Source organism: Chiroxiphia lanceolata, chromosome 1 (assembly GCF_009829145.1).
Source record: "Chiroxiphia lanceolata isolate bChiLan1 chromosome 1, bChiLan1.pri, whole genome shotgun sequence".
Taxonomy (NCBI): Eukaryota; Metazoa; Chordata; class Aves; order Passeriformes; family Pipridae; genus Chiroxiphia; species Chiroxiphia lanceolata.
In genome coordinates this window covers 24,426,989-24,449,195 of record NC_045637.1, presented here as the reverse complement: position 1 = coordinate 24,449,195, position 22,207 = coordinate 24,426,989, and the positions used below count along the sequence as shown (strand labels likewise).

The 22,207-nt window shown below is 41.7% G+C and overlaps 1 protein-coding gene across 1 annotated transcript in view; it reads left to right on the top strand.

Annotated features, from left to right (window-relative positions):
- Positions 1-1,435: 1,435 nt before the first annotated feature.
- The window catches only part of LOC116799488 (neural-cadherin-like), a 42,512-nt gene continuing 21,740 nt past the window's right edge, over positions 1,436-22,207 (top strand). The window contains exons 1-15 of the mRNA XM_032712676.1: positions 1,436-1,605; positions 2,066-2,291; positions 3,582-3,786; positions 4,184-4,295; positions 8,396-8,645; positions 9,513-9,655; positions 10,003-10,175; positions 10,521-10,689; positions 12,398-12,568; positions 15,799-15,971; positions 16,100-16,267; positions 17,166-17,415; positions 19,894-20,021; positions 21,210-21,396; positions 21,553-21,696. Coding sequence (XP_032568567.1) covers positions 1,476-1,605; positions 2,066-2,291; positions 3,582-3,786; positions 4,184-4,295; positions 8,396-8,645; positions 9,513-9,655; positions 10,003-10,175; positions 10,521-10,689; positions 12,398-12,568; positions 15,799-15,971; positions 16,100-16,267; positions 17,166-17,415; positions 19,894-20,021; positions 21,210-21,396; positions 21,553-21,696 — 2,629 coding nt within the window. The 5' untranslated portion in view covers positions 1,436-1,475. The remainder of the gene's footprint in view (positions 1,606-2,065; positions 2,292-3,581; positions 3,787-4,183; positions 4,296-8,395; positions 8,646-9,512; positions 9,656-10,002; positions 10,176-10,520; positions 10,690-12,397; positions 12,569-15,798; positions 15,972-16,099; positions 16,268-17,165; positions 17,416-19,893; positions 20,022-21,209; positions 21,397-21,552; positions 21,697-22,207) is intronic.

Below are 22,207 nucleotides of genomic sequence, written 5' to 3'. Positions count from 1 at the left end.
TGAACTCAGTGAAATTTTTTCCCTTGTCTGTCTTTTTTGAAACAAAAAGCTCTGTTTTAGGGCAGACTTTAACTGGGTTTTACAATTCTTACAGCAGGATTAGGACCTCCTTATTAAATTGCATTTAACACTTGGATCACCTACATGAAGAAATATTAAGGAATAATCTGTATAATTATAATTTTTGAAATAATTCTCTAGGTTTGACTAAATTGGAAAAATGCTTGACTAGATGTTCATCTCTGCAGAAATTAGAACTGCCTGAATTAGACCAATGAATGAACAAAAATATCTTTAAATGCTCTGTGCCTAAAAGCTTTCATTCTGTTATTTGGCTGTACCGAAAGGATGCTGTCTGTAGCTGGCTTAATTAAGACGTGTTTCTCAGCCCCATCTCTCAGCTATAGAAAAAATACTGACTGCTACAGCTGCTCTCATGAGCCACTGGCTCGTGCTGTGGGTTGTGCCTTGTCTTACACAACAATACAGAGAAAAAAAAAATTAACCAATGTTCCTGTGTAAGCAGTGTTGGCACATTAGGAAACCAGAAACCATGTAATCTAAGAATTTCCTTTAGCTGAAGAAACCATGTCTTAAATGATTTTATATGTTTTTAAAACCCCACAAAACTTCAATTAAGTCCTTTCCTTCCTGAGAATGATGACCTCTGGGAAATTTGCCCAGCATATATTTTTACTGTGGGGTAAGGCTGCTCATCAATACGGGTCTTGCCTATTAGCAGATGTCTCTGTCTGTGGGTAGTCTTTTATTTAGTATCAGATCCCTGAGGTCTACAGTTAAAATTATTTGGAATTTCTGGCTTATTTCTTGCTTTGATGCTGTTTTTGCCCATGTGGTCCTGTCTTCTTCCATTGTGTGTGAAATGTGGCTTTGGCTGAAGGCAGAGATCAAGGATTTCCTGTATGAGACACAAGTACACCGGTGGGTGTTTCTTTTGATAGTGGTATAGTCCTTAACAGACCTGCAACCTCAATGCAGTTTGTTCAAGTATGTGATGATATTTTTTCAGACAGAAGACATGCATTTCTCATATGTATTTCCTACTCCCCCCTTCCTACATTTAGTTTATTTTTTCATTCAAATTTATTTTATATATTCGGTAATATATTCATTTTGATTTGAAGTCAAATCCCAAAGCCTCTTTTGGAACACAAATGTGCTCAGGAAAATTTCTTCAAGAAGCACATATAAACCTTTAGCATCTATTGGCGACTTGATGTGAGTCCAAAAGGTTTGAACTTAGGTCTCCCTAGAGGTAAAAATACTGTAATTAATTATCCATGGGTTCTTTGCAGTGGAAGATTTTTACAGATACTAATGAATAAGATCAGAAAATTCCTGACTAAAGTTTGTGAACAAGCTGTCCAGAAATCCATGCATCTTTTGCAGATAATGACTGGTACCTCTGCCATGTGACACTCTTTGCCCCAGAAGATGAACTCCTGTCCTGGGCCATGTACCCATACCCCTACCTGGCACGTGTGGATCCAGATGCACGAAAGGGCACTCTCATCTACCAGCTTGTCGCACGCCACAGTAACAATGAAAATGCCAGTGCTGGGATAACTTACACACTCATTGCAGGTAGGTCTATTCTGAAGAAAAAGGTAAAATTCTGTTAAGTTGCAGATGTTTCTTAGCAAGTTCCCATTTTACAATTTAATTGATAGATTTTTCCCTTGGGGAATCCTTAAAGATACAGTAGGTACAGAAAGTAGAAGCTGCAAGTGCTTTAAGTAAGAGTTACATGGATGGGAATCTTTCTTGTTGCCATTTTCTTTGCTTTACTTGTATTTTTAAATTGATTGCAGCCTTACTGTTAGCTTAAGGCTTCATTTCTTACATGTTCTTTTCTCTTTTACACTGCACTGGTCACCAGAACACAGTGTGGGTGACAGATAAGGTACACAACTGGAGAGGAAAAAAGAAATGCATGCAGGGACACAGGCAGATGATTTGAGGATAGTTTACCTTAAAATGGTGAAGATGGAAATGTTCTTGCTGTGGGGCATTTCTCAGACCAGCTTTGTAAATGTATTGACAGGTGGTGAAGAACGATTCCAAGTGGATAAGGGTACTGGCATCATCATGACGACTGGCTTGCCTTTGGCGTGGAACAAGGAGTATGTGGTTACTGTGGAAGCCACCGATGAGTACGGCAACAAAAGCCCCTATGCCTCCATTTCTATCCTGGCAGGCTCCCGACCTCCACAGTTCACTAACATGTCCTACAGTGTGTTCGTGCCTGAAAATACTCCAGCAGGAGAAAAGTAAGTTGTACTTTGTTAGGTGAGCTCCCTCCCTGCAGTCTCAGAGGAGCTTCAATTTAGAGAGAGCACAGTAGAGTGAAACTTGTAGTTTTGCTACTCAGGGCTACAAGTATGCATTTGCCTATTACACTTTTGAAATAACATTGTGTTTTCTAAAAGTTATGCCTGTTCTGGTGTTCCAGAGTCTCCAGTGTGGAACATGGGATGTAGTCTGGGATGCTGGAATTATTTTAATGTTTCTGGGATCTTAGCACATTGCATTGTGAATTAGAACAGCCAACCTACTGGCTATGCATCTCCTGGAGATATAAATGAATGTTTGAAAAGTAGACTTTTAATTAACTAGATTTGGAGTTGTTCCTGTCCCATTTGACTTGAATTTTTAGAAAGACAAGTTGTTGCCAGACTCTTGAGATAACAGCACCAGTGTGAAGTGCAAATAGATAAAGCTGAGTCTTCAAGGGGCTCTGCTGTTGCGTGAAGAGTAGCTACGCCAGTTCACAGTGGGGAGATGCTCCTGAGCTGGCTCTGGCTTTATTGTCACTATTCAGCTGCTTGAGAGCAGAATAGGCTTTAAGGCACCAAGTAGCAGGTGGAGCAGTGCCATAGGGCCTTTAAGGAGTAGAAAACCTCAAAATAAGCTGATGAAGTAGGAAAAATTGCTGGAGATGCCCCACTTAAAAGGGACTGAATGGGGAGGAGGAGGGAAATTTTTCTCCTTCCCTGGAGCTTCCAGTGAGACGAGCTGAAAGTGTATTGCCATGACGGTCAGAGACTGGTATGAGAGGTGGAGCTTCAAAACCTAAGTCACTGTATGGAGGCAAACATATCTTTCATGTCCTGCCAAGGTGGACAGCAGGATCTGAAAAGCTCTGTGCTTCATGGGTTTCCCATCCATCTCTGAACCTGTTCCTTTTCTGAATATACAACTTCAGAAAAACTCAGAAGTATAGTGGGTCACTTATCTCTGAAACTGAAGGTAAATTAGTTACTACTGTCAAGTATTTAGAAGGGTACAATAGGAAAGAAAAAGACGTTTTAATGTTAGTGGGGGTTAAAATGGGCTGTTATCCCAGCCCTGCTATGTCAGCGGATAAGTTTGGTGAGAGAAGAGAGGGTAGGTCAACTCTCTGTAGCATAGGGATTTCCAGTCTGAATGCAAGCTGAGGCAAGCATCAACAGAGAGGGAGCAAGACACCTTTCCTCCTCCTCATCTTCCTCCTCTAGGTGCTCAGGAGACAGCTATTGTTGTTGTCTGGAAGCAAAGAGTTGTTCTCTCATTCTTTACAGAGTAGCAGTTGTTGAGGCTGTTTCTTTCCAGAGCCAGCCTCTTTCGTACACTCTGCTGACAAATCCCTCTGGGCTCTTCAGGGTGAGGCAAGAGAGCGGAGAGCTCAGCCTGACCCACCCTGTGGACTACGAAAGTGAACATCATCTCTATCATCTCTTACTGAAAGCCATGGAAGTTGAGAGCACTCTCAGCAGTGTGACTGAGGTACATGAATCACTTGGCATCCTACCCACTGTCCCTGCAATCTTTGTTAGTTTACTAGTGGAACCAGTTACACTGGTGGATAGCCTAGGACACTTGAGAGGATGTTGGGGAGGAAGGGGACCTTATAGAACAGGAAGAAAGCTGGGGTTTGACCTAGGTTCAGATCTATGCTCTGCAAATACCTTTTGTTATTTCTTTTTGGCTTTGCCTCCCATCTGCTTGGAACTGGAGAAGAAAGTAATTCTTTGTGATACAGGAGTAATGTAAGAAAAATAGTATTGGAGGTGTAAGGATGGGAGAGCAAAACACTAACTGCCACGGCAGTGTCTAGAACAAGGTGCCCATTTTCTGAAGTGTAGAAGCTAAAATCTCCTCTCAGCATGTCCTTTTGTCTCAGGTCATGGTCCATATCACCGATGAAAATGACTGTTCTCCTGAATTCCAGCGCTCCATTTACAGCAGAGACAATGTTCCCGAAACCATTCCTGTTGGCACATCTCTACTGCAAGGTGAGGACCATTCCACTGCCTTTCATTTCAGTCTTGCCACAGACCTGTTAGTTTGTTCCGTTTTCATGTTCTTGCCACGAGTAAGTGCTCACTGCCTTTGTAAGATGTGGATGGCAGCTTTCCTGGAGGTAATAGATGGCTTTTAGATATCCTGGAAGTAGAGTTGTGAGTGTCTTCATGTGAGGATCACTGTGCTGTGCCCAAGGAAGGTTCTTGTGGTACCCAAGAGACATTAAAGCAGCTGATAGGCAGTGACTTAGTGGATTGCCATAGCTTGTTTCCTTTAAATGTTGTAGCTGTCTTTCAACTAATCTTGGTAATCTTTTTGTGTCCCAGACACAGCTGCAACTAGTTAAGAAAAAAAGTGTTGAGGAAAAGAATTTTTTTTTAAATAGGCAGATAGTTTTATCAAATAGGTATTAATGCTGTATGACTGACTTGCAAAGTGTTAAAAGAGAAAACTTTGGAAAGCCTGTGAACTTTTACTTATGATTGTGGCTTAACAGTCATCATCCCACATTTGCTGCGTTTAGCACAGCTGAGTGATACTTGCACATAAAACCTGAGTACACAGATGACACTTTAGAGGCTAGAATAGTATCCTGCTGAAAGATTAGAGCTGTTGGAAATAACTTTAGCTCCAAGGTCCAACAAAGTCTTCAAGGAAATACCATGGTTGCGCAAATAAAGAGTGAACTTGGGTGATGTTGCATCTCTTCTGTCAGTCCCGAGAGACCAACAGGCAGGGAACAAAAGCCCATTCTCCAGCCTGTTTTACTGGTGTCAGTTAAATGCCTTCAAGATGTCTAAAGATCTGAGGTAGTCTGATGTGTTGTGATACATACCATAGCTGTATTCTGCCTGAAACAGGGAGAACACTTACAGGTTCACTGTCAGCGTTCAAACTGAAAGGAGGGGCAGGTACTGGGGTAGTAATGGGAAGAGAGGCTGAGACCTTGAGGGTTATGAACTGTGTGAAAATGGATATGTGTCAAAGCAAGACTTAGCAAAAATTTACGTCTAACATGTCTTCTGAAGCCAGTAATGTAAATTTCTTAAATTTGGAGCTTAAGTCTGCAGGTTGTAGTGGTGATAAGAAACTTAGCTTCCTTGTATAAGGGGGCTACAGGGTCTGATTTCTCTAATGCTTACCAAGAGAGTTCAGAGCTTCTTGTACTTCATTTTTTGGTTTAATGGCTCTTGGGAAACAAGAAGTTGATCAGGATGATCAACTCCTAATTCCTAAGCATGTGATTTTCCTTAAAGAGATGAATGCTCTTCTCTTCAGGAAACTTGTAAAGCTGATCAAAATACTCTTAGTTGCGGGGAGAAAATGTGTGCACGATGTCCAAAGCAAGCAGAATGGCAAAGCTGTGCATTTGCATCCCATTTTGTTGTCTTGCCACATGTGCAAGTTTTCAAGAGAAAGAGCCATCTTAAAAAAGAAAATGTGAGGTGGAAGTATAGTGATGCTATTTTCACTGTGGAAATGAGTGGAAATGAGCGTGTGAACATTCACTTGCCGTTGAAAGGCTGGACAGGGTTGTTAGTGGCTGCAAGGAAGCTGTATGGGCAGTCACCTGTACCCTGTGCTGGATGAGATCTGTGCCACTAACTCTGACTGCCAAAAAAAGTATTATCTCAGGGGGGGAAAAAAAGACAAACAGCTCTTACCCTGGATGTAGTTCCTTGAGGGGTGGGATTTTGCAACCTCAGAATGTTCCACAAACAAAAATAAATACAAATATGAGACAGCCTTTGCCATTCTGGGCATTTGTGAGTTGCTGTTGATGGCAGTGAAGAAGGTAGTGTGATATGTGGCATTTGTTAAAACTGTTAGTAATGTAAATGTAGGTTTTAATTGTCAACCATTTTTATTTTAGCACACTTGAAGTCTGGCTTGTATCATGTTTGTAGTGCAGATGCTATGCTGAGTCAATCCATCTACTTAGTCATTATGGGCAGGTTTGTGCTCACTGTGTGTGCTTTAAGATTTCTGGATGCAAACATGCTATGATGAGAAAAGTATGGAAGGGTGTTCTCAGCAGGGATTAGTGTACTCCTTCAGCCTCATCACTATGCCAGCAAAACAAGGCTTAGAGTTGGAGCTGGCAACTTTGTACTAACACATGAGGCTTTGAGCTGGAGCTAGCTTGCACTAAACTAGCTCAGAACACAGGCAAAGCCAGCACAGACCTGCTTGTGGCTGCTATATGATCCTCAAAATATCTTTGCAATGTACATCAGTTTGCAGGATGGAATTAAATGGAATGGGAATAGAATTCCCAGTTGCTATTTGGAAGTAAGGCTTGTTCCTGTAATGTACAAGTAAGTATCACATTCCCTATTTCCCAGAAAACATCTGGGTGAAAGGAAGTATGATAGTTAAGCACATAAAATATATTTTTGTGAATGGTTACAATGGCTCACTAATGACTGTAGACTAAATCAGAACTTTTCAACTCAAATATGTCTTTCTAAAAACAATACTTAACCAGATTTAAGTCACAGTCATTTCAAACTTTCTTGAATTTTTAATATATTTTGTCTTTCAGTACAGCAAGAGAGTGATCAACTCTAAAGCCCCTGATTTTGTAATCTGTAACACACACAAACGTTTACACAGCAGGATTTGGAGAGATTTTAAACAAAGTGTTACAACCCCCCTAAATGTCCTTGTACACAAAGATGAGTAACTTTCCACAGGCAGATGTTGCTGAGGTTTTTTGCAAATAAGTAGAATAGTATTTGTGTACTTTTGAAATCTTTCTCTCTCCATTTCCTATTTTGAGTTAATATTCTGATAGAGACAGGTTGTTGTTTCATCTGTGGATGACACTGCAGCTCCCTGCCAGGGTGTCCACACACTGCAGTCACTGGTCCACTTCCAGAAATCTGTGTGCTACTGCGGTGGCTGCATCCTCCTGGTAGAATAAGGAGTGGGGGTATGATGTGAAGCCTCCTGTTTGGCTAGAAAAATTGCAGGGTAATTGGAGATGTCTGGATCCCTTTCCCCCCGTGGCGTGGGGCGGCCCAGTTCTAGTTCCATTTCCATCTGAGGAACCATTCTGACGTCTTGAAGGATAGGGAAAGGGAACTCCAGCATCAGGGATTTCTTCAGGTCCTGCGCCTGGAGGGGAGAGGTGCCCTCCCCTCCTTCCACCACCCGCGTGGTTCCATGGCCGGCACAGAGACAGCACACCGGTGTGGAGAGGAGGCAAGAGGGAGTTTATTGTTGGGGGTGTTACATTTATAGGCTTAGGAGGATTCACAGAGTAACCAATTACAGGTTGCAGGAAGGGGTTAACAACCAACAGGAAGGGTTAAAAGGGGCCAATGAGAACACCTCAGGATATCTTCTCAGGACATTCTTGCATGGGATAACACTTGTCATGGGGGGTGTTGGGAAGAAGAAGCATGTGTTTGCAAAGAGACCACCAAAAGCCATTTTAAGACATGTTTAAACAACAGTTTTTCCATATAATGTAGATTTACTGCCACAGAGATGTGAGCTCCCACTCTTAAAAATCACATTTGATGCCATGCTGTGAGCCCTAGCTCTTTGTTGTGCTGATTTGCTGCTTCTGAGCAGATGGGACACCCAACATACTGAATAAACACTTACTGGGGAGGAATGTTTAATCACTCTTTGTACCTTGAAGCACCAGGTAATTAAAAAGTACTTTATCTGTAACATAGCTGGAAGCTAATTAAATTTGAACGGCATCCCCAGAGACAGTGACTACACAGTTTATGACTGATAATATTCAACCAACGTGCATATTGATTGTGTGGTAATTACCAGTGTTGACTGCTGTTTGTACAAAACATGTTGTGCAGTATTGGGATCACAGCTCTTTTGCAAACTCACCTAGCTGTGATCACTCAGGCTGTGTTGAAGGGGATGGAAGAATTGTTTTGATTTTTTACTCCCAGCCTCCTGCTAAGCTTCCAGACTCTAATCATTAAAAAGAGACTTTTATGGATGAAACAGATTTAGGTGATGCCTGTTCTCAAAAACAAAGAGTTGACTTTATAGGAAATAGCATAACCAAACCTCTTTTACAGTATGACTAGTCTGTTAAATGTGTTCTCTTTAGTACTTGCAACAGACTGCGACTCTGGTTCCAACTCTGAGATCACTTACTTCATCCAGAGCACTGATTTTTCCATCACGCATCACGGGGTCATCAATTCTAACCAGAGGCTGAACTTTGAGCGAGCAAACCATATGTATGAGTTTGTGGTGATAGCTGTTGATAAAGGACACCCTCCTCGGACAGGGACGGCGTCCGTGCGGATTCGAATGGCCAACGTGAATGATGAGGCTCCCGTCTTCTCCCAGCCTGTGTAAGGCTTCGTGAACTCCTGCTTTGCGTTTAAAAGATGCTGTTCATATGCGTAACCTTAATAATACTTGGCTAAACAATCACTTGTTGTTTTGTGCAACTATAAGTACCACTGAAATTGGAGGGTAATTTCTATATAGAGAGGCTTTAGTAGTTGGACTTTCATTTCCAGATTGTATTAAAAAAAAATACACCAGTTGTGATACCAGTATATTCACTTTATACTTACAGAGGGAGAACAGAATAAATCAGAGACCTGATTATGCAGGGAATGATTTTGATGACGTTGACTTCTAGATCTCTAAATGATTATCCATGTATGAATAGATGACAGATAACAATGGTAGTTAGCAAACACTAAAACTTAATTTTACCATCAACAGATTGTATTGTAAGCTAATTTCATGAGGCCTTGCTTGTTTAAGATTCCTCTTTCTTTCCTGTCGATAATACGTATATTTAATTACAAAACATCAATTTACATTCACCTCTGTAGTATCTGATGCTTTCCATTAATATATAGGGACATAAGAAACACATTATGACAGATGTCCTTTTTCTCAGCTTTAGGAGGTATGTGATCCTGATTTGCAGTACAGTGTAGTATGGTGCATATTGATATCTTCCAAAAGATCTTTGGAATTTATGTATACTAAAAGTGTAGGATTGCAATCCTAAAGTAAGTACCCTATGCTGAACAAAGAAGACCAAAGTTGCATCTTAAGCCAATTAAAGATTTCATGAATGCATGTCCAAAGCTTGAAAAAAAACCACATTCATAATGAATGTATAATTTTGTCTAATGCTTACCATGGCAATGGTTCATCTGATACTGTACATGCTGCCATTGCTCCTGTATGTCCATCAGTTACAGAACCTTCCTTTCGGAAGATGCTGGTCCCAGCACCTTGGTGGCTACTGTTCGGGCAGAGGACCCTGATGGAGATGGGCTGCTGTATCTGATTACAGGAGGCAATGAGGAGGGCAACTTTGAACTGGATAGCCAGAAAGGTAAGGAAAGAGGTTTTAGAAAACAGTTATTTACCATCTAATCTCTGTTGACTCTGCTTCTCCTGTATGTCAAAAACCATAAGAAAGCACCATATTCGTATAATCTGCAATTGGGAATGCTTCGTATCAGTGAGGATTAGTTCTTTGATATGATGGTTGTTATACAACTATCACCCAAAACCTAGGATCCTGGCCCAAGGCTGTGCAGACTAGGATGATGGATTCCCATGCTTTGCAACCAAAATACAAACTGAACCAACAATACAGTGGCAGAGAAATGTGATGCTCGCTTCATTTTGTTTGTTTACTGCCTAAATTAAAATGACGCTTTATGCTTCCAAATTTAGGTATCATTAAGCTCCGCAGAAACCCACCACCCAACCTGAAAGGGCCACAATACACCCTGAACATCACTGCGATAGATGACAACGCCTCAGGGGGACCCACCCCTCTCAGCAGTTTTGCTGAGGTTATTGTAGGAGTTAACGACATTAATAACAACAAGCCTGTCTTCAGAGAGGTAAGACGTTTTTCTGCAGATACTCTTTTCCCATCCGTAACTGGAGTTCTAGACTTTCCTTAGCTACTGGTGATTTCTGGCAGGCTGAAGGGACTGTGTGTGCAGAGCAGAATGAACTTCTAAGTGAACAGCAGTCAACTTTCTTCATACAGAAAATGTAAAGTCTCCATTCTCCTTTTTTCCTTCCTCTCCCTTAGAGATTTATTTCTTTGTAAGCATAAGTAATAATAGTGATTTTCTTCTGAGTTTTCCTCAGGCCTGCTGGAAAAAAAACATTGACACTGTGCAGCAATTTCATGTGGCTCTGTGTAATATTTAGGGTCAGATGTTTGGGTGTGTTTTTAGTGCGCTTACTACAGTGACAGCACCTGGGTTTTGGAGAATCAGCCTCCAGGCACATACGTGCTACAGGTAGAAGCCTATGATGCAGACCTTGGCGTCAATGGAGAGGTGAAGTATGGGCTAATGCACCGAGATGGAGCTTCCCTAGGCTTCAGCATTGACCCAGACACAGGTCAGTAGCTTCGGGTTGCTGAGATAAAATGAAAATGACATTTTTTTGTAATGAAAATGCCACTGTATGAGTGTGTTCATGTGGGCTCATGCTTTAGCAGTGTAACTGCAGGGTTAGCTGTAACAGTTTATAGGATAAACCCTTGATAATGTTCAGAGTATAAGGTTAGCCATGCACACAGATTAGATTAAATTAAGGTTGTAATGATTCAAATCATTAGAAGCATAGAATGGTTTGGCTTGGAAGAGATCTGAAAGATCATCTAGTTCCAATGCCCCCGCCATGGGCAAGGACACCTTCCACTAGACCAGATTGCTCAAAGCACCATCCAACCTGGCCTGGAACACTTCCAGGGGTGGGGCACCTACAGCGTCTCTGGGCAAACTGTGCCAGTGCCTCACCATTCTCGCAGTAAAGAATTTCATCCTATTCTCCCTCAGTTGAAAGCCATTACCCCTTGTCCTATCACTACATGCCCACAGAACCTCTCCAGCTCTCATGTATGTTCCCTTTAGGTACTGAAAGGTTGCTATAAGGTCTCCATGGAGCCTTCTCCAGGCTGAAAAATCACAACTCAGTCTGTTTTCATAGGAGAGATACTCCAGCCCTCTGATCATCTTCATGTCCCTCTTCTAGACTCATTCCAACAGGTCCACTTCCTTCTTATGTTGGGGGCCCCAAATGCAAATTAAGTAGGGAAACAAACCCCAGTTCAATAAGCAGATAAAAACCTGTCACTTACCTTCCTATTGGATCAAGTGTAGCTATGAAAGTGCAGAGCAGAAAGTGTGATTTAAACAGTCCGAGTTTGTTCTTCCCTTCCATATGGCCACAGTTTATTTCTCATCTCATGCACAAATAGGAGATCCAGTGCAGTGGAGGCAAAACCCTCATACCAAAACACGGCAGTGATGTCTTGATGTATGATGTATTTCAAATGACAAAGTCATAAATTTCGTTGAAGTTTCTACAGTTAAAACAGTAAAATTTGGTACTGGCATGTCCAGTACTGTACAGGACACTGAAAGGGCCTACAATAGAGCTGCAGACCTCTGGACCTGAGCATAGTAGACATGTAAGTCTGGAAGTGATCTCAAGAAGGCCAGTTTGAAGTCTGTTAACCAGAAGAAAATAGTAGAGACAAGGAGAGACTTGATTAGTAGGGAGAAAAAGTGGAAAATTTGGAGAAAATTGTTTGATTTATCCATGGAACTATGTGATTGATGGAGCTGCCTAATTTTAATTTGTTTAATGAGACAGCCTCCAACTCCTGTAGTAGAGATGACTTTGGCCACATCACTTGTGCCTTCTGTGGTGCGATTCTTCCTCAAAGCAGTAATGAGTTGATTCAGTTACTTGACTATCATTGGAATAAACCTAAGAGAGACCTTTTGATGAGAAGGAGAAAGCCCTTCTGTGCTCCAAGAGCCATGAGATCACAAGGTGCTCATACTGAAGCTCCTTATCAGGGCAGCAGGAAAGAAAGCTGTTGACTGCTGGCAGCAGGTGACATATGAGGAGAGGAGAGATGGGAGAATTGGATTTGGTCTTGTCCAAGATGTGCATTGCAGGGTTGGTGTGGATTAAGCTTGTCAGTTCTGTTGCGTGCAGTCAGAGCTTCCTCTTGTGCAGGAGATGTGCAGATCCCTCTCTGCAAATTCAGTCCCAAGGCTGTGACATGCAGAACAGGGAGTGTCTGTGTTCCCAGGAGTCATCAGAACCATGCAGAGTTTTGACCGGGAGAAGCAGAGGGAGTATATGCTGTCTGTTACTGCTACTGACCAGGCACAGGAGCCGCTGATTGGCGTGTGTCAGATCACCGTCCTCATCGCTGACATCAACGACAACGATCCCAAGTTTGAGAACAGTCGCTATCAATGTGAGTGTTGCTTAACTACCTGTCCCAGTACTGCCGCGTGAGCCTGGTTAGTAGTTCCTTATAGCAGTGGTCAGTTTTTTAGGTGACCAGTCTTCCTCTGTTACCCACTAAGCCGGTCACTGCTTAAACCATCACCAGTGCAAATGCACAGAATTGATCAGTCCTCTTTATTCATTGCAGTTCTCAAAAACATTGACTGTCTTCACTCCTAGAGATGAAGCAGATCTGATCCCTTCCCTTTGCAGCTTTTCCCAGCCCAGCTTTTCTCCATGCTGAATCTTTATTTTATGTTCCAAAACAAAACATGACATCCTAGCTGGGAATTCATCAAACCTGACTAGAAGTACAATTGTCATCTGTGTCTCTTTAGCAGAGCACCTCTGCTTGAATAGGGTGAAGTGGCATTTATCTCTTGTCAAACAGCCTGAAATCCTTGCTTTCTAGGCTGCCTTTGGTTGGGAGCCCCTTATGCCTCCTGTAACTGTACTGCTGAGCTAGCCTCTCCCGTTTACCCTGGTGACATTCCCTTCTTCATCCCCACACAATGTGCTTTTCGTTTGTCTTTCATTTAATTTGACTTGATGTTTCTCCAGTAGAATCCTGCACTTCATTACACTCGGACCCTCTAATGTCATCTACAAATTATGGGCATACTCTCTAGCTGTTGGACTAGAACAGGCCCTTTCTTGCATAATTGCCTCAAAATGGCAAAAAATTGATGATGAATGTGACAACTCCATTTTGTAGATGTTTGCAAGTTGCATGAAAATGTCATGGAGGGCAAAGTGGTGACCAATACCTTACTAAAATGAAGGTGGCTCACAAGTAAGTTGTCTTCAGCATCACAGAGGCCAGCATCTTAGCGGGGTTCAAAAACAGATTGGATGTTTGACAAGGAGGAGAAGTGACCTGCTAGGAAATAGGTAAAATATACATCCACACTTCAGAGTTATGCAGAAGGACAGAAAGAATATTGTGTTGCATTTTTTAGAGTATTTTGCAGAGACTAACTCCAAGTGCCAAACTGGTTAAAATGTGCAGATTGGGAATAGCCATTTCTACATTCCTACCAGTGTTTTCTGCAAGCCTGGCCAAAGCAGCACTGAGAAATTAAGTAGAAATGATCTCTGAGAAATATTTTTGAGCAGAGCAGACAAGTCACTGAGGTAAAGACAATGTTTGTGCAAAGATCAACCTTTTTCTTCTACTGTCAAATGTCCTTCGGGTGAAACTGCCCAGTATTTTTACTTCAAAAGCTGTAAAGCTGAGAGGTTGCATTTGGTAACTATGATCGATTCAGCACTTCTGAGGAATGGGCAGTTTTTCTTTCTTTTTCCATGAACACAGGGTACCAGCAAAGGTCCTGAAGCAAAGGCAGCACTTTGAGATGGCGAAACTGCAGATAATGAGGTCACTTTATGCATAGCATTTTGCCAGCATCTATACATAAGTAATCAATACTTGTACGTCACAGAATTAAAAATAGCTCCTTCTCTAACAAGATCAAATGCCATTAGTCAGAGGTTTGTATTCATTCTGGAAACTGCTGGTTCTTTATTCCTCAGCACTAGGATGTTGGTCAAATCCCTGATTTAGCCATGCATCTTATCATCTGCCTGCAAAACAGACATTAAAGAAATGCTTAACTCCCTGCAGTAGGGATGGTGTAGTAAATGTTAGTTATGCCAGCAGCAAGCAAAGCACATGAAATGAGAGAGTACAGCCCTTTCAAGTAATTTTGTATTTTTTCTTACAGTGCAATTTAACAGAATTTGACTGTTAAACACAGCATAAACACACAAAGAGTGGTATTTTACAGTGTTTCTTAGCAATTAATTCAATTTTCATGAATCTATTTTAGTGCTGGTAATCTCTTCTGAGATTAGCTTTAGCTGTTACTGACATACCAGGGACAAGAATCCTAGGACAATTAAATGACACAGGGGCTAAGAGAAGTTAATTTTTGTTCGTGAAGAAAGTAGTTGTTGTGGTTTAAAGTTTTACTGCTCCACTGCCACAGACTGCAGATATTAAGGGAGAAAGCCAAAACAGAAAACGTGACCGCTCCACTTTAAGTAGTATGCAGCTCTGATTGTCCCACCTCAAAAATGCTAAAGGAGACGCATACAAGGGAGATCAAAGATATGAAACAGTTTCTGAGCAAGCCATGATTAAATAGACTGACTGGGTTGTCTAAACCCAACTGCATGAGCCTTCACCCTGTCAGGACCATTTCAATACACTGAGCTGATGGAACCTTAGTACATGGAAACGGCTCAAAACCATGACCAGGCAAGCACCCATAGCTGCTTGGACAAGGAATTGGGACTGGATGGCTGAGAATGGAGGGAAGAACAAGACCAAAGTCAGATGAGAACAGTGTAAAAATGTGAGTGTGGAAGAAAGACAGCCAGCAGGGATGCAATAGCTTCATATAAAGTTGTGCCTTGCAGAGTGGAGTAGGAACTGACTGCTCATGAATTCCCATCATTTTGTTGATGTCCCTTACAGGAATCAGGCTTTAGGAAGACAAACTTAATTACTCTTTTGTGCAATGAACACTTCAAATGTGTGACTCTTTGCCACCAGATTTTTAGATACAAGCAAGTCCAAAGAAGGAACGGTATGCCTAGAACTCTGGGCACAAAGACATGATCTCTGTGTCAGCTGTATTGCTAGGAATAGGGAGTGAGACCTAAAGAAAGAGACAGGTATAAAATGATCATTGCCCTTGCCCTGGGGGGCTTCTCCAAAACACTGGGGTGTTGGAGGCCTCTTTGGCATGACCTGAGTCTTCATGCTTTGTGGTTACCTACTGCCTCCCACTGGCAGTGCTGCTGCCACCACTGATATTCAGGATTAATTCAATTCACACAGAGTTCCCTTTGATGCCAACCTGCCTTTATCATCAGCTGGGCACAGCAGCCTGGGCTGTGATCCGAAGCAGCAGGCATGCAGCCAGCTGTGGAGACGCACAAGTGCTGGCAGCAGCAGTGTCAGTAAATCTGCATCACTAGCAGCTCGCTTAACAACCCAGCATGGCTGGGGAGAGGGAATTTAAAAGAGGACTTCAGACACTCTATTGGTGACAATACTTTGTAACCTGCCTCATTACAGAAACATTTAATCTGCCATGAATGGGACTATGACGTTTTACAAGGGTATTTCTTTACGCACACAGCCTGGTAAACTAGATCAGACCTGCTGACACTACCTTTGTCTTTTCAAAGACTTCCTTAGTGAAGACACTCCAGTGGGGATGAGTTTCCTCCGTGTTGCAGCTCATGACAGTGACCAGGGTGTGAATGCTGCTGTCACATACTCAATGTTAGAGCATCAAGTGGAATACTTCCAGATCAACCCCAGCACAGGTTGGGTGTACGTGAACTGCCCACTACCCCAGGTAATATGAGACTCTGCTTGGAACATAGCAACCTCCAACCCCTCAAATCCACTGCAAATCCACTAATTGCAATCTCCTGTTTTGTACAAAATGGTTTGCAGATATTGTCTGATTTCTTTGTTTCGTAGACAACTCGCATTAGCCGCTATATTGTAGCGACAGATGGCGGGAACAGGAGCAGCACCGTGGAGCTGACGGTCACTGTCACTAATGCACTCAGCCAGCCACCACGGTGGGAGCAGAACAGATACTGGGTAACCATCCCTGAAAACACCGTTCGTGACACCAAGATAGTGGTATGTTAAAAATGTGATTACTTCCCTCCCTCTTCATTTCAACTTCTTCCTCTGTTTTGTTCTGCCCACTCTTCAACCTTACTCAATCGCAGTTCCTTTATCCGCCTTCACTGCTGTGTGTCCTGTTAGAGTTTGTGAGGAGCACCTGTTGCAGAATAGGCTGGCATTTCAGCTGGCAGCAGTTTTCCCAGTGATTTACTTACACCAATGGCCACCAGGGTGTGCTCCCACAGAAGCAAAACCTGTGCCCTGCCAGTGTGGGAAATCCTTGGGTGTTCCCACCGAGGGCCAGCTCCTCCATCCTCCATCCTCAGTGGCCTGTGCTACCTGCCTGCCTCTTTCCTGCAGCTTTTCTCATTCAGCACTAGAGCATAGAATGACTGTAATTTGCTTTGGGCTTTTTTTAACTCAAATCAATTCCTTTTTAACCCATACAGACTTACTCTTTAAGGACAGTGTCTTCCATAAATTGCCAGATAATTCCTGCCTTCCTCCTCCTGCATGTAATATCCAAGCAGTTGCAAACAATTTAGGTTCTTTTCCTGTAACGTGATGGGTAATATGTACAACTCGATGGAGAAATGGTCTCCTTTTGGATCGCTTTTTCTTTGGAAGGAGGAGAAAGAAGGGATTTCCTTTAGCCAGTGGTGCAATTCTTGCTTGGCGCACTTACAGGCAGGTAAATTTCTTGTTGATTAAAGACCTGCATCGAACCTAAATGTTGTAAAATGAAACTCAGCTCTGTAAACTCTTTCTCTTTTGTCTGTTATCCAAGTCATATAGGCGTGTATGTTCTTGGAGGACATATGTGCATGTGTGTTCTTGCCATCAAACTGAACATGTAACATTTGCAATCCTGTGCTTCATGAACATATGTCGTGGCTCTTTTCTTCTTCAGACCATCAAAGCCACATCCCCTCTTGGTGATCCCAGGGTTACGTATAATCTGGAGGAGGGTCAAGTTCCAGAGACTAACATGCCAGTTCGTTTCTATCTGAAGCCAAACAGAGCTGATGGATCTGCTTCTCTTCTAGTCGCTGAACCACTTGACTTTGAGACAACTAAGTTTTTCACCCTGACAGTCCGGGCACAAAATGTAGCAATGACTCCTTTAGCTTCCTTTGCCACTGTTTGTGTGAACATAACAGGTAAGCTTTGCTGTTATTAGAACAGCTTATTCAGAACAATATTCTTGTAATTTTTAGTATAATGTCATGAATTAAGGTAACATCTATGAAATGCCAAGCCACCTAAGAAGGCTTTGTACATTTCTGTACTGTAAAAGGTTGTGCAGTAATCTGAAAGGTGTATTTAAGATGATTTCTAAGTACCACTATCAAATGTGGAAATGTGATAGTGCAAAAATGGACTGTCTGAATGTTTAGACAACTGATTCTATAAATCTAATTAGAAAGAATTTCTTTTGATAGGAGGAGAAATCTAATAGTTGTTCCCAAGCTATTGAAAGGAAATGAATATTATTGGAAATAGTCTGTGCTATTGAAACAGCATAGATAGGCTGGGCTTGTGTTGGATGTCTGTTTAGGGTTTTTTGTTACATACAGAATTTTCTATTGCACACTGAGATTAAAGCTCTAGAAATAAAATTGTGAGGGTTCTTACGATAGGTGCAATATTCAAAAATTTAATCCTTATAGTAGCATCTTTTGGTAAGGCTCTACTCCTGTAGATCCACATAAAACTATAAATCTGATATTAATCCCTGCTTTTTGAAGGATTAGTGGAGTTACTTTTGATAGTAGACATTCAGATGAAAATTTGAATAAGTGAAGTCCCCCTGGTCAGTGCCTCTTCGTAGTTTATGGATCCTATCTCAAAAAGTTTTTCCTACAGTGCAGTTATCGGTATCAGAATTTTTCAGAAAATTCATTTTATTTACAAGTAAAAATCCTTTTTGAGTAACCTAGTATTTTGTACAAAAAAGTGTTTACACATACACATATACATTAGTGGGAGAACAAAGTAAGGTAAACAACTTTGAGAGAAATAACCAGCAGAAAATTTCATATGCAGAATTGTCCTTTATTTATGCACAAGAACACAGAAAAGGAAGTTTTTTATATCATCTTATTTTTCTTATCTTGCTCAGTGAATTTGCTGAAGCATTTCTCTAACAAGACATATTCTCTTCTGTAAAATAGGGGAAAATAAATAGACTTTTAGAATAGAAGTTTCCACAGGCAATTATGCACATAAGAGAGAAAGAAAATTGGGATTTATGGGAGCCCACACTGACAACTTAAAAAAAATTAACTTAAGACACTCATTCTGCAAATAGATGTTAGAATCAATGGAATCATGTGGCAGTAGTAAAACAAAATGTGTGCTTTAGGGTTTGCAGCATGAGATGTTAAATTTTTTGTCTGCCCTTGACAAAGAGAGATGGAGCCAAGGAACTGTCATTACAGCTCCTCTGTCTTGGCACTATGCCACGACACAGGAAAATTACTTTCTCCAAATGTGGCTGTTAAACTGTGAGAAGTGCAAAAAGATATAGGGGACTGTGCAGCATTTCTGAGTTTAGTCACCTTACAGACAAAGAGGAACCTGGACCGATTTGCTGTGGGTTCAGCAGGAGGATGTGATTCCAGTGCAGTTTAAATGGATTTGAGTCAGGGCTGCCATGGTTCTCTTGCGTGTCCTTTGTGCTTATCTTGTCCAACACAGCAGTTTTATGGAGAAAATGTGCCAGAAACTGGCCCTCCAAAATACTGGGCATGCCTTTTCGATTTGGGTCTCCACAGGGGTCAGGCAAGGAAGACAAGCAAGACCAGCACTGATATGAGCTTAACATGGCTTTGCCTTGTGCGTAATCTGACCTGACTGCAGGTCACCACTATCAGATCAGCCCATCCTTTCCCTCACCTGCATAATTTCACCACATCCCTTGCATTGGATCTGATGATCACAGAGCTGCAGAGCGTGTCAGGTCACAGCTAGCCTTTTCTCTCAAGAAATTCAGTCTCACTCAGAGCAACCAAATGAGCACTGTCAACACAGGACCACATGATCCAGTTCATGGGAAGGGGGATACCATGGCTTGGAGCAGGATGACAGGAGTGGAAAGATCAGCATGCTTCCTTTGGACATTGGCCAGTAGTTAGATGAGGGGAGGCTAATGTGCAATTGCACCCTAAATAATCATTAGGTCCTATAGCCTAACATAACACTGGCTATACTGCCCTGCAAGGGCCAGGAAACACATTCTTTGACTACTCTATAGAGTCTGCAATTTTAATTTTCATTGTATGTTAATCTTATTAAAATACTGAAATTACCTACTGCTGTAGATAACCAGCTCTTTACAGACTGGTCCTGGTCCTGGCATTCATGGACTTAGTGTAAGAATATTGCTGGTCAAATCCTTAGCTAGTATCTTAGCTGAGATTAGGCCACTATCTCCCAGAAGCTGCTCAATGTCTTTAAAAATTCCTCCTGTCAGCTACCACAAGAATGGGAAGACCCAAAGTAGGATTGCTTCTTGCTATGAACAATGTGAGTTCTTTCTCCAAGTAAAATGCAACTGCAGGGGGGAAAAAATCAGCACAGTAAAACAAAGTCTTCAAATATTTTCTTATCATGATCTTCATCACCTCCTTTTGCAGATGTCAATGATAATGTTCCATTCTTCATGTCTTCTAACTATGAGGTGTCTGTGCCAGAAGGAGCTGATGTTGGCACATCAGTGGTTCAGGTGTTAGCCACGGACTTGGATTCTGGCCTACATGGAGAGGTTTGACCTTACATCCAATTCTTTTCCTCCCGATAGTCAAGTTTTAGTATTGTAATTAGTGAGAATGTGTAGCCAGCAGATGACAGGATAATGAGCCACCAACACTTCTTACAGCACTTGTCAAGCATTTGTCTAGCATGTGCCTGATGTGCATAATTTGGGAGGCAGGCAGAGAAGATGCTGTTCACTATCTTCAAATCCTTCTTCATAGCATCTAATCCTGATCCAGCAACCATGATAAAGCACTGCTGCATGATTTGCAGGGTTGCTCCTGTGACAAGTGGATGTGGCTGCAGGCCATGTTTCCAAACTCTTGCCTCTTCAGCTCATTTTTTAATTGATTGTCAGTGATTGTTGTCAGTTATTCACTACCATTTAAATATGGCCAATTAAAAAGCATTTTATTTCATTATCATTGGTCAAATGGTTGGTCAAACCAACATTTGACCATCATTGTCATAATGACCCAACCCTAGGAAAAAGCAGAATTCTGAAAGAAATTGCTCATTTTCTGTGTATTTTCCTGAGCCATTTCCAAAAATGTTACTAGCTCTTCTGTGAAGAAACTCTGGCTAATGGAGATCTGCTGTTCTTGAGCTGTCGTTTTGCAATGTCTGAAGAGCAACCTGTAGAACTGCCTGGTGGTGCTCTGGGCATGACCTGGGGGTGGGGATGGAAATGTTTTTCTTTTCAGAGAGCAAATTTTATTAAAGGCAAAAATGTGGATAACTTTCATCAGTGGAAGTTTTCATTTATTCAGTCCTGTTGAACAGGACCCAAATTATCAGTTAGCTCCAATTATTTTTTTTTTTTTTTTTGAGATCAAAACCACAGTGGATTGCTAGAAGCTGAGGAGGCACCAGGGAAGATGTCATTCCATACATTTTGTTCTCTGTTACTCATGGTCTTTCTTAACTGCTCCTACCGGCCCCTGTTGGAGGTTGGATACTGGGCTTGATGGGCCTTGATATCACCTCTTCAGGTGTTCTTCTCTCTGAAAGTTCTGGGGTTTTTATATAAAAATGAGCAAAAGACTTAGAAAATCATATTCACATGATCTGTCCTTCCTCAGAGTGTTGCTACATTGCAGACAGAACCGGAAGGCTGCTGAGGAAGGGGAGGTCACAACACTTGCACATATAAATGAAAATCAAAAATGTTAACTTCTCTTAACTATTTCCTTTTTAGGTTCACTACTTAATATTGAAAGATTCTAATGAGGATTACCAGTTCTTCACCATTGAACCTGAGACAGGAATTATTTCCACCCGTGCATCTTTTGACAGAGAGAAAAGAGCCTCTTACTTGATTGAAGTTCAGTCTCAGGACTCTTCAGAATCTGCTAGACCTGGTGTTCATGGGCAGCCCAACACAGGTAAAACTAGTAAGGAATTCTGTATTGGTTAAAAGATATCAGAGATTGAGTTCTTTAACTTTTATAGACCTGGGTGGTCTGTGAGCTGTCTGGAATAACACAAGGTATTCCACCTCTGCCATTTCTAGTCTACATGTTCCTCTTACATCTCCTCAGATACAGCCTACGTAAGGATTTTTGTCAGTGATGTGAATGACAACGCTCCGGCATTTCCTCGGTCAGTGTATGAGGTCAGCGTAGATGAGGACAGGGATGTTGGAAGTCCTGTTGTGACAGCAATAGCAGATGATGAAGATGAGGGTGAGTGGACCTTGCATATCTTTTCAAGTCCTTAGTGTTAATTTGTGCTGTGCATAGGGCTACTTCCTTCATGGGCAAACAAATCTCTGCATCCAGGAGATGATTACAGATTTCAAGTATTTTTTAAAAGTGAGGAGAGAAGTTCTGGGCACATGTGAGCATTTTCTTTTATTAGGTGCTCAGGTTTTCACTGCAAAGGTTAAGCTAGCTGGCAATCTGTTTGGGACAGAGTGAAATCACCTGGAATCACAATGCTGCTGTAACTTCATAATAGGTAACATAAAAACGCACTCCTGAGCATGTACTTGCTTTTTGCCAGATCCTGTGCTTTCTAGATCTTTCTGGGAGTCAATTTTACTTACTATCATTGTAAGAAAACCAGACCTGTGCGCTTTTTGATGATTTAGTGAATATAGTGAATTAGTTAAATATGCTTGTGGAAGAATCTGACAAACAATGGATAATCTGGGATGGCATGGTCAGAAATGAAGTCAGGAAGGAAAGGAAAGCC